Genomic DNA, 14,175 nt, shown 5'->3' on the forward strand with positions numbered 1-14,175 from the left:
CTCCACTCACCCCCCCCTCCTCCATTCACCCCCCCCTCCTCATCCCCTACCCCCCCTCCTCATCCCCTACCCCCCCTCCTCATCCCCTCCCCCCCCCTCAACCACTCACCCCCCTCCTCATCCACTCACCCCCCCCCTCCTCATCCACTCACCCCCCCCTCCTCATCCCCTACCCCCCCTCCTCATCCCCTCCCCCCCCCTCAACCACTCACCCCCCCCTCCTCATCCACTCCATCCCCTCCTCATCCACTCACCCCCCATCTCATCCCCTCTCCCCCCCCTCCTCCACTCACCCCCCCCCTCCTCCACTCACCCCCCCTCCTCCACTCACCCCCCCCCCCTCCTCCACTCACCCCCCCCTCCTCATCCACTCACCCCCCCTCCTCATCCCCTACCCCCCCTCCTCATCCCCTCCCCCCCCCTCAACCACTCACCCCCCCTCCTCATCCACTCACCCCCCCCCTCCTCATCCACTCACCCCCCCTCCTCATCCCCTACCCCCCCTCCTCATCCCCTCCCCCCCCCCTCAACCACTCACCCCCCCTCCTCATCCACTCCATCCCCTCCTCATCCACTCACCCCCCATCTCATCCCCTCTCCCCCCCCTCCTCCACTCCCCCCCCCTCCTCCACTCACCCCCCCTCCTCCACTCACCCCCCCCCCCCCCTCCTCCACTCACCCCCCCCTCCTCATCCACTCACCCCCCCCTCCTCATCCCCTACCCCCCCCTCCTCATCCCCTCCCCCCCCCCTCAACCACTCACCCCCCCCTCCTCATCCACTCCATCCCCTCCTCATCCACTCACCCCCCATCTCATCCCCTCTCCCCCCCTCCTCATCCACTCAACCCCCCTCCTCATCCACTCAGCCCCCTCCTCATCCCCTCCCCCCCCCCATCTCATCCCCTCCCCCCCCATCTCATCCCCTCTTCCCCCATCTCATCCCCTCCCCCCCCCCCATCTCATCCCCTCTTCCCCCCATCTCATCCCCTCTTCCCCCCCTCCTCATCCACTCACCCCCCCTCCTCATCCCCTCCTCATCCACTCCCCCCCTCATCATCCCCTCCCCCCTCCTCATACACTCCCCCCCCTCCTCATACACTCACCCCCCACTCCTCATCCACTCCCCCCCTCCTCATCCCCTCCCCCCCTCCTCATCCACTCCCCCCCTCCTCATCCCCTCCCCCCCCCTCCATCCTCATCCCCTCCCCCCTCCTCATCCACTCCCCCCCCTCCCTCCTCATCCACTCCCCCCCCCCTCATCCCATCCCCCCCCTCACCCCCCCCCAGCCCACATCATCCCACCCCCCCACCACACATCACCCACAACCACATCCACCCCCCCCCCCAGCACACATCACCCCCCCCACATCACCCCCCACCCTCCCACCCCACATCCCCCACGGCCACATCCCCCACCCTCCCACGCCCACATCCCCCATGCCCACATCCCCCACCCCACATCCCCCACCCTCCCACCCCACATCCCCCACCCTCCCACCCCACATCCCCCACCCTCCCACCCCACATCCCCCACCCTCCCACCCCACATCCCCCATCCCCCACCCTCCCACCCCACATCCCCCATCCCCCACCCTCCCACCCCACATCCCCCATCCCCCACCCTCCCATCCCCCACCCTCCCACCCCACATCCCCCACCCCACATCCCCCACCCCTCCCACCCCACATCCCCCACGCCCACATCCCCCACCCTCCCACCCCACATCCCCCACGCCCACGCCCACATCCCCCACCCTCCCACCCCACATCCCCCACCCTCCCACCCCACATCCCCCATCCCCCACCCTCCCACCCCACATCCCCCATCCCCCACCCTCCCACCCCACATCCCCCATCCCCCACCCTCCCACCCCACATCCCCCATCCCCCACCCTCCCATCCCCCACCCTCCCACCCCACATCCCCCACCCCACATCCCCCACCCTCCCACCCCACATCCCCCACGCCCACGCCCCACATCCCCCACCCTCCCACCCCACATCCCCCACCCTCCCACCCCCACATCGCCCACGCCCACATCCCCCACGCCCACATCCCCCACCCTCCCACCCCACATCCCCCACCCTCCCACCCCACATCCCCCACGCCCACGCCCACATCCCCCACCCTCCACCCCACATCCCCCACGCCCACATCCCCCACCCTCCCACCCCACATCCCCCACGCCCACATCCCCCACCCTCCCACACCACATCCCCCACCCTCCCACCCCACATCCCCCACGCCCACATCCCCCACCCTCCCACCCCACATCCCCCACATCCCCCACCCTCCCACCCCACATCCCCCACGCCCACATCCCCCACCCTCCCACCCCACATCCCCCACGCCCACACACATCCCCCACCCCACATCCCCCACGCCCACACACATCCCCCACCCCACATCCCCCACGCCCACATCCCCCACCCTCCCACCCCACATCCCCCACCCTCCCACCCCACATCCCCCACCCTCCCACCCCACATCCCCCACCCTCCCACCCCACATCGCCCACGCCCACATCCCCCACGCCCACATCCCCCACCCTCCCACCCCACATCCCCCACCCTCCCACCCCACATCCCCCACGCCCACGCCCACATCCCCCACCCTCCCACCCCACATCCCCCACGCCCACATCCCCCACCCTCCCACCCCACATCCCCCACGCCCACATCCCCCACCCTCCCACACCACATCCCCCACCCTCCCACCCCACATCCCCCACGCCCACATCCCCCACCCTCCCACCCCACATCCCCCACATCCCCCACCCTCCCACCCCACATCCCCCACGCCCACATCCCCCACCCTCCCACCCCACATCCCCCACGCCCACACACATCCCCCACCCCACATCCCCCACGCCCACACACATCCCCCACCCCACATCCCCCACGCCCACATCCCCCACCCTCCCACCCCACATCCCCCACCCTCCCACCCCACATCCCCCACGCCCACCCTCCCACCCCACATCCCCCACGCCCCCCACCCTCCCACCCCACATCCCCCACCCCCCCCACCCCACATCCCCCACCCCCCCCACCCTCCCACCCCACATCCCCCACCCCACGCCCACATCCCCCACCCTCCCACCCCACATCCCCCACACCCACATCCCCCACCCTCCCACCCCACATCCCCCACCCTCCCACCCCACATCCCCCACGCCCACATCCCCCACCCTCCCACCCCACATCCCCCACGCCCACCCTCCCACCGAACATCCCCCACGCACACATCAACCCCACCCCCACATCGCGGGATGCTCCTCACCTCCCCAACTCACCTCACACACACAACAGTCACACACACCCACACAACACCACCTCATCCACACACAACACTCCTGTGCTTATACGCCACACACAACAACTATTCAACAATCCCCTAACTCCCAACAACACCCTAAACACTGGAAACACACCTCCCCTTCACCTTGCTCCTAGACACACTACACTCAATTAAATTTTAATTCACACGGCTGACCACCAAACACCCTTTGACATCAACCCCCCACCCCCCCCAAACGTGTACAGCAACACACCCCCTACGCCACGCTAACTCAGGTCTTCCTTTAAATAAATTATATTTGGAACACAATTAAACTGGAGCCGTCTGTGTCATTTCTTGCACAAACACTCAACTCACCAACACACACAACACCCACACATAACTCACACACACCTGCACCAAACACAAGAAAAATTCCTACATACACACACACACACACCTCTGAGCACCAAACAAACAACACTCACACATACACCCACAACACACAACCAACACTTACAAATAACACTCAATCACACCCCCCACCACCACTCGCACACCCAATACTCACAACTCTCACTCGCTCACACACCGCACACTCAATCACCAACACATAACACACAACACCACACTCACCCACCCACAAACACCACACTCAATCAACAACACACTAACACATACCCACAACACACTCGCACAACCACCAACCCCACACTCACACACAACCAATACTCACACACACCACTAAAAAAGTACACATACACACACTATTCACACACAAACAACATTCACACAACACTCACAATCAACCACCAAGACACATAACATTCAAACACACACACACCACACAACAACCAGTAAACAACCATAAATACTGTCACACTTAACCCATTTACAACCCTTTCACAGACCACTGCCGGATGCCTTGAACACCTCTACACCTGAACGCTGTTCCATCCAAGTCTCCGTTGACACAACAACATCAGGAAGTATACTAAACACACACACACTGCAACACTTTGCTAACATCACACATCACACCTACCGCAACACACACACACACAATATACTTTAAACAACTCAAGTTACACACACAACACCTCTACACCACCTACAATACCGCACTTCAAAACAACAACACAAACAACACCTCTTGCCAACACAAAACATGCCACCAAAAAAACACCTTCGCAAAACTAAACATACACACCCTGACAATGAACCTCACACGCACACACACACAACAACCATATCTAATACAACACACAATGCACACACAAATTTCATGCACACACAAAATCAAAACAACCAACTCACACAAAAACACACAATCGCTCAACAACAAATACTCACAAACACAACATCAACACTAACAGATAACACACAGCAACATCACACACTACTTCCATATAATACACACACACCAGCTACATCAAAGGGACAAATAAACACACAGCATCATAACACACAAAATCATCAACACACACACACACACACAACATCACCTGATAATCAAACACTACAGCGCCAAACACGCCTTGCACAACAAAGAGACAGAGCCAGAATCAGAAGAGCGACACAACGAGAACACCAACAACAAAAACACAGAGACACACCCAGTACATCAACATCCACTCAAACTCAAGAACACCATGAGTCACACCTTGCAAAACAACAACAAAGTAGTACAAGACCACCAACTGTACACACTACACAACAGCATGCGGCATACCTTGCAAAAGACCAACAACGGGCTAAAAGATCACGCGCTGCAGAGACTACAGAACAGCATGCGGCACGCCTTGCAAAAAACCAACAACGTGCTACAACATCACGCGCTGCAGAGACACCACAACACCATGACGCACGCCTTGCAAAAGACCAACAACGTCGTACAAGATCACGCGCTGCAGAGACACCACAACACCATGCGGCACGCCTTGCAAAAGAACAACAACGTCGTACAACATCACGCGATGCAGAGACACCACAACACCATGACGCACGCCTTGCAAAAGAACAACAACGTCGTACAACATCACGCGCTGCCGAGACACCACAACACCATGCGGCACGCCTTGCAAAAGAACAACAACGTCGTACAACATCACGCGCTGCAGAGACACCACAACACCATGCGGCACGCCTTGCAAAAGAACAACAACGTCGTACAACATCACGCGCTGCAGAGACACCACAACACCATGCGGCACGCCTTGCAAAAGAACAACAACGTCGTACAACATCACGTGCTGCAGAGACACCACAACACCATGACGCACGCCTTGCAAAAGAACAACAACGTCGTACAACATCACGCGCTGCAGAGACACCACAACACCATGCGGCACGCCTTGCAAAAGAACAACTACGTCGTACAACATCACGCGCTGCAGAGACACCACAACACCATGCGGCACGCCTTGCAAAAGAACAACTACGTCGTACAATATCACGCGCTGCCGAGACACCACAACACCATGCGGCACGCCTTGCAAAAGAACAACAACGTCGTACAATATCACGCGCTGCAGAGACACCACAACACCATGCGGCACGCCTTGCAAAAGACCAACAACGTCGTACAAGATCACGCGCTGCAGAGACACCACAACACCATGCGGCACGCCTTGCAAAAGAACAACAACGTCGTACAACATCACGCGATGCAGAGACACCACAACACCATGACGCACGCCTTGCAAAAGAACAACAACGTCGTACAACATCACGCGATGCAGAGACACCACAACACCATGCGGCACGCCTTGCAAAAGAACAACAACGTCGTACAACATCACGCGCTGCAGAGACACCACAACACCATGCGGCACGCCTTGCAAAAGAACAACAACGTCGTACAACATCACGCGCTGCAGAGACACCACAACACCATGCGGCACGCCTTGCAAAAGAACAACAACGTCGTACAACATCACGCGCTGCAGAGACACCACAACACCATGCGGCACGCCTTGCAAAAGAACAACAACGTCGTACAACATCACGTGCTGCAGAGACACCACAACACCATGACGCACGCCTTGCAAAAGAACAACAACGTCGTACAACATCACGCGCTGCAGAGACACCACAACACCATGCGGCACGCCTTGCAAAAGAACAACTACGTCGTACAATATCACGCGCTGCCGAGACACCACAACACCATGCGGCACGCCTTGCAAAAGAACAACAACGTCGTACAACATCACGCGCTGCAGAGACACCACAACACCATGCGGCACGCCTTGCAAAAGAACAACTACGTCGTACAATATCACGCGCTGCAGAGACACCACAACACCATGCGGCACGCCTTGCAAAAGAACAACAACGTCGTACAACATCACGCGCTGCCGAGACACCACAACACCATGACGCACGCCTTGCAAAAGAACAACAACGTCGTACAACATCACGCGCTGCAGAGACACCACAACACCATGCGGCACGCCTTGCAAAAGAACAACAACGTCGTACAATATCACGCGCTGCAGAGACACCACAACACCATGCGGCACGCCTTGCAAAAGAACAACAACGTCGTACAACATCATGCGCTGCAGAGACACCACAACACCATGCGGCACGCCTTGCAAAAGAACAACAACGTCGTACAACATCACGTGCTGCAGAGACACCACAACACCATGACGCACGCCTTGCAAAAGAACAACAACGTCGTACAACATCACGCGCTGCCGAGACACCACAACACCATGACGCACGCCTTGCAAAAGAACAACAACGTCGTACAACATCACGCGCTGCAGAGACACCACAACACCATGCGGCACGCCTTGCAAAAGAACAACAACGTCGTACAACATCACGCGCTGCCGAGACACCACAACACCATGACGCACGCCTTGCAAAAGAACAACAACGTCGTACAACATCACGCGCTGCAGAGACACCACAACACCATGCGGCACGCCTTGCAAAAGAACAACAACGTCGTACAATATCACGCGCTGCAGAGACACCACAACACCATGCGGCACGCCTTGCAAAAGAACAACAACGTCGTACAACATCACGCGCTGCAGAGACACCACAACACCATGCGGCACGCCTTGCAAAAGAACAACAACGTCGTACAACATCACGTGCTGCAGAGACACCACAACACCATGACGCACGCCTTGCAAAAGAACAACAACGTCGTACAACATCACGCGCTGCAGAGACACCACAACACCATGCGGCACGCCTTGCAAAAGAACAACTACGTCGTACAATATCACGCGCTGCCGAGACACCACAACACCATGCGGCACGCCTTGCAAAAGAACAACAACGTCGTACAATATCACGCGCTGCCGAGACACCACAACACCATGACGCACGCCTTGCAAAAGAACAACAACGTCGTACAACATCACGCGCTGCCGAGACACCACAACACCATGACGCACGCCTTGCAAAAGAACAACAACGTCGTACAACATCACGCGCTGCAGAGACACCACAACACCATGCGGCACGCCTTGCAAAAGAACAACAACGTCGTACAACATCACGCGCTGCCGAGACACCACAACACCATGACGCACGCCTTGCAAAAGAACAACAACGTCGTACAACATCACGCGCTGCAGAGACACCACAACACCATGACGCACGCCTTGCAAAAGAACAACAACGTCGTACAATATCACGCGCTGCAGAGACACCACAACACCATGACGCACGCCTTGCAAAAGAACAACAACGTCGTACAACATCACGCGCTGCAGAGACACCACAACACCATGACGCACGCCTTGCAAAAGAACAACAACGTCGTACAATATCACGCGCTGCAGAGACACCACAACACCATGACGCACGCCTTGCAAAAGAACAACAACGTCGTACAACATCACGCGCTGCAGAGACACCACAACACCATGCGGCACGCCTTGCAAAAGAACAACAACGTCGTACAACATCACGCGCTGCCGAGACACCACAACACCATGACGCACGCCTTGCAAAAGAACAACAACGTCGTACAACATCACGTGCTGCAGAGACACCACAACACCATGCGGCACGCCTTGCAAAAGAACAACAACGTCGTACAACATCACGCGCTGCCGAGACACCACAACACCATGACGCACGCCTTGCAAAAGAACAACAACGTCGTACAACATCACGCGCTGCAGAGACACCAGAACACCATGCGGCACGCCTTGCAAAAGAACAACAACGTCGTACAACATCACGCGCTGCCGAGACACCACAACACCATGCGGCACGCCTTGCAAAAGAACAACAACGTCGTACAACATCACGTGCTGCAGAGACACCACAACACCATGCGGCACGCCTTGCAAAAGAACAACAACGTCGTACAACATCACGCGCTGCCGAGACACCACAACACCATGCGGCACGCCTTGCAAAAGAACAACAACGTCGTACAACATCACGCGCTGCAGAGACACCACAACACCATGCGGCACGCCTTGCAAAAGAACAACAACGTCGTACAACATCACGCGCTGCAGAGACACCACAACACCATGACGCACGCCTTGCAAAAGAACAACAACGTCGTACAACATCACGCGCTGCAGAGACACCACAACACCATGCGGCACGCCTTGCAAAAGAACAACAACGTCGTGCAATATCACGCGCTGCAGAGACACCACAACACCATGACGCACGCCTTGCAAAAGACCAACAACGTTGTGCAATATCACGCGCTGCAGAGACACCACAACACCATGACGCACGCCTTGCAAAAGAACAACAACGTCGTACAATATCACGCGCTGCAGAGACACCACAACACCATGACGCACGCCTTGCAAAAGAACAACAACGTCGTACAACATCACGCGCTGCAGAGACACCAGAAAACCATGACGCACGCCTTGCAAAAGAACAACAACGTCGTACAACATCACGCGCTGCAGAGACACCACAACACCATGCGGCACGCCTTGCAAAAGAACAACAACGTCGTACAACATCACGCGCTGCAGAGACACCACAACACCATGCGGCACGCCTTGCAAAAGAACAACAACGTCGTACAACATCACGCGATGCAGAGACACCAGAAAACCATGACGCACGCCTTGCAAAAGAACAACAACGTCGTACAACATCACGCGATGCAGAGACACCAGAAAACCATGACGCACGCCTTGCAAAAGAACAACAACGTCGTACAACATCACGCGCTGCAGAGACACCACAACACCATGCGGCACGCCTTGCAAAAGAACAACAACGTCGTACAACATCACGCGATGCAGAGACACCAGAAGAACAGAAAATACGGCTGGCTAATTATACACTACGAGCTACAACATCAAGAGCCACAGAGACTCAACAACAACATGAAACACGCCTTGCTAAAGACAGAACAATACGGCGCACATCAAGAGCACAACTAAACACAACAACACAGACAGTACAAGAACAACAACAACACACACATACTACATTAACGCATTCAACACATTACACTTTGCTACGCGCTGCTTTTCTATATAATCCACACATACTATACCACCAACATCCAAACGTCAACATTGGACACATGGACACTATATGCCGCTACTGTCAAGCAAAGAAATTCCACAAGGAATCAGCTGGAATGTGCTGCAGCAATGGCAAAGTTCACCTAGCACCTCTACACTCACCACCAGATCCACTTATTTCATACATGTCAGCCACAACTTCAGAATCTAAAAAATTTCTACAAAACATACGCAAATACAACTCCTGTTTCCAAATGACATCCTTTGGTGCTACATCTATAGTGGAACAAATAGGATTTAAAAGTACTTTCAAAGTACAAGGTCAAGTTTACCACAGGGCTGGCTCTCTGCTCCCATTACCAGAACAAGATCCACAATTCTTGCAAATTTACTTCATGGGTGATGAACAACAACAAGCTGATCAAAGATGCCATTGGATACCCAATACAAGACGTGATATTGTCATCTCCTTACAAAGGATGTTACATGAACACAACCATCTCATTAACACATTCAAAACATCACTTGAACTCATGCCAACTGATGACTATAAAGTCATTATCAGAGCTGACAAAACACCAGTGGGCCAACATGAACGTCGCTTTAATGCTCCACAAATCAACGAAGTCGCTATTGTTATAGCAGGGGAACAATTTAATACACGTGACATCATTCTTCAGCGACGTGCTCATTCACTCACACGCATTTGTGAAACACATCGCTCATATGATGCTCTTCAATACCCTCTCATACTTTGGAACGGGGACGATGGCTATCACTTCAACATCATGCAAGTAGACCCAGCTTCCCAAGCAAACACTAAAAAAACTGTCTCCGCTATGGACTTCTACGCATACAGATTAATGATACGAGATGCATCGCAAAACCACATTTTACATTGTCGCCAACTATTTCATCAGTTTATTGTTGACATGTATGCTAAAATTGAAAGTGAGCGTCTTCTATACATACGTTTACATCAAAAACAACTTCGCGTTGATCAATACATACATCTAAAGGATGCTGTTGGCAATGATGGTCACGTTGACAACATAGGCAAAATGTTAATTCTACCAGCAACATTCACAGGAAGTCCTCGACACATGCACGAATATGCTCAAGACGCTATGGCATATGTTCGAGCGTATGGACGACCAGATTTTTTTATTACATTTACATGTAATCCAGCTTGGCCAGAAATAACAATTGAACTTGCGCATGGACAGGCACACAGCGATCGACACGACTTAATTGCCAGAGTATTTAGACAAAAACTAATCACATTAATTCACATCATCACTAAGACTTATATCTTTGGACAAACACGATGCTGGATGTACTCAATTGAGTGGCAGAAAAGAGGTCTTCCACATGCTCATATTCTTATATGGCTCAAAGAAAAAATACATGCCATAGACATCGATAAAGTTATCTCTGCAGAGTTGCCACATCCAGAAGAAGACCCAATACTATTTGCAATAGTCACAAAGAATATGATTCATGGCCCATGTGGAAACATTAATATTCAGGCACCATGTATGAAAGACGGTAAATGCACAAAAAAATTTCCTAAACCATTCATTGCAGACACACAAAGTGGAGATGATGGATATCCTCAATATCGAAGACGCGCTCCCACAGACGGTGGATACACAGCAACAATGACTATTCGAGGCAACAAAAACATCCAAGTTGACAACAAATGGGTTGTTCCATATTGTCCACTTCTAACTAAAATGTATAACGCACACATTAATGTTGAATACTGCAATTCCGTTAAATCTATTAAATACATTTGCAAGTATGTCAACAAGGGAAGCGACATGGCCATTTTTGGAATAACAAATGAACACATCAGGGACGAAGTTACGCTCTACCAGCTGGGAAGATATATCAGTAGTAATGAAGCCGTTTGGAGGATTTTAGCTTTTCCCATTCACGAACGACACCCAACCGTTGTTCACCTCACTGTTCATTTAGAAAATGGACAGAGAGTATACTTCACACCTCACAATGCAGAGGCAGTTGCTGCTCAACCACCAAACACAACTTTAACTGCCTTCTTTCAATTATGTCAACACGACTCTTTTGCAAGGACATTGCTTTATCCGGAAACTCCACGATATTATACTTGGAATACATCAACAAAAATGTTCAAGAAAAGAAAGCAGGGTATAGCTGTTCCCGGAACTGATGCCCTTGCAAGTGATGCCTTGGGCCGTGTGTACACAGTTCACCCAAACAACGCTGAATGCTTCTTTCTACGAATGCTACTTCATACCATTCCAGGCCCAACTTCATTTGACGCTCTTAAAAATGTCAACGGTCAACTTTGTGAGACTTATCGAGAAGCTTGCCAAAAACTTGGATTACTAGAGGATGATCAACACTGGAATACTACATTAGCCGAAGCTGCATTACACTCATTACCAGTAAAAATTCGCAACCTTTTTGCCATTATCCTTACCACCTGCAATCCATCAAACCCCAACACTCTATGGGACACATATCGAGAAAGCATGAGTGAAGATATACTTGCCAAAGCACAGAGAGACAATCCATCACTCAATGTTCACTTTTCACCTGAGATTTTCAACGAGGTACTCATATTGTTAGAAGATACATGTCTCTCTATAAATAACAAAACACTCCTTCAATTAGGTCTGCAAGCTCCACAACGTCAGCATAACGATGTACTCAATACGGACCTTATGCGAGAGAAACAATACAATATTTCGCTGCTCAAAGAATATGTTGCAACAAGAAAACCTATGTTAATTGCTGAACAACTTTACACCTATGAGAACATCATGGAGCACATCAACAATGGACAAGGTGCAATACTGTTTCTTGATGCTCCAGGTGGAACCGGAAAAACATTTCTCATTAATTTACTCCTAGCCGAAATCAGAATGCACAATGATGTTGCACTTGCACTAGCATCATCTGGCATTGCAGCCACTCTTATGGATGGAGGAAGAACTGTGCACTCAGCTCTTAAATTACCGCTAAACATTGCTCATGAAGAAAATCCAACCTGTAATATCACCAAAACATCTGGACAAGCACGTGTTCTTCAAATTTGCAAACTTATTGTTTGGGATGAATGTACCATGGCACATAAAAAAGCACTTGAAGCCCTTAATAGAACCTTGCAAGACTTGCGCAACAATAAACAAATTATGGGTGGCGCTGTCATTCTTTTAGCTGGTGATTTCAGACAAACACTTCCAGTCATCCCACGATCCACACCAGCAGACGAACTTCATGCATGCCTCAAGTCCTCTATTTTATGGCGACATGTTAAACATTTCCCATTAACAACCAATATGCGAGTACAACTTCTGGGCCACTCAAATGACCAAGCTTTTGCAGACACCCTTCTTCAAATTGGTGAAGGTACTTTACCTACTGACTTAACATCAGGTGAAATTGCTTTTCCCACACATTTTTGTAACATGATGACATCACTTCAAGATCTCATACATAACGTCTATCCAAATCTATTACGCAATTACACAAACCACCAGTGGCTCTGTGAAAGAGCCATCCTTGCTGCCAAAAATACTTCTGTCAATGACCTAAATAATGCAATTCAAGACATTCTTCCAAACACAATTACTCAATACAACTCAATAGATACAGTTGTGGATAACGATGAAGCCGTGAACTATCCAACTGAATTCCTACACTCCCTGGAACCATCTGGAATGCCACCACATCACCTTCGTCTGAAAGTTGGATCACCCATCATGCTACTTCGCAACCTCCACACACCTAACCTTTGTAATGGAACCAGATTGTGCATCAAAACATTGATGCCCAACCTAATTGAAGCTACTATCTTAACTGGCAACGCCAAAGGCCAAGATGTCTTCATCCCCCGCATTCCACTCATTCCTACAGACATGCCTTTTACTTTCAAACGGCTACAGTTCCCCATCAAACTAGCTTTTGCTATCACCATTAACAAAGCACAAGGACAATCTATAAAGTGCACTGGTATCAACTTAGAATCACCATGTTTCTCCCACGGCCAGTTATATGTTGCGTGCTCTAGAGTCGGATCCCCACAACAATTGTACGTCTTTGCTCCAAGTGGAACTACCAAAAATGTAGTTTACAAACAAGCATTACAATGAACATACACTTTGGTACATTTCCATCATCTCTACATATTATCATACCAACATCAACAAAACAATCACTCACTCAATTCACTGCACTCATCTTTTATTACAAACAATTTCACCAACACACACTTCACGATTACATCAAATACACTACTCTCAACAATGGACATAAACATATTTCAACAAGCCTTTACAACAATTACATTTTCATAACTAACAACCTTAACAATTAACATACACTTAACAAAATTTCCCTCATATACATGTGCTTTCTA

General features: G+C 51.7%; 1 protein-coding gene across 1 annotated transcript; it reads left to right on the top strand.

The window, feature by feature from the left end:
* The first annotated feature begins 10,002 nt into the window (after positions 1–10,002).
* LOC142483601 (uncharacterized) lies at positions 10,003–14,164 on the top strand. Its single transcript, XM_075583612.1, has one exon. It carries the CDS (start codon positions 10,022–10,024, stop codon positions 13,907–13,909), a length of 3,888 nt encoding a protein of 1,295 aa, XP_075439727.1. The 5' UTR covers positions 10,003–10,021; the 3' UTR covers positions 13,910–14,164.
* Positions 14,165–14,175: the final 11 nt, after the last annotated feature.

The sequence above is a fragment of the Ascaphus truei genome, unplaced genomic scaffold (genome assembly GCF_040206685.1).
Source record: "Ascaphus truei isolate aAscTru1 unplaced genomic scaffold, aAscTru1.hap1 HAP1_SCAFFOLD_3413, whole genome shotgun sequence".
Taxonomy (NCBI): domain Eukaryota; kingdom Metazoa; phylum Chordata; class Amphibia; order Anura; family Ascaphidae; genus Ascaphus; species Ascaphus truei.

What these genes read in the sequence shown, in the direction of transcription:
- LOC142483601 (XM_075583612.1), top strand. Translation starts at nt 10,022, where the DNA reads ATGACATCCTTTGGTGCTACATCTATAGTGGAACAAATAGGATTTAAA.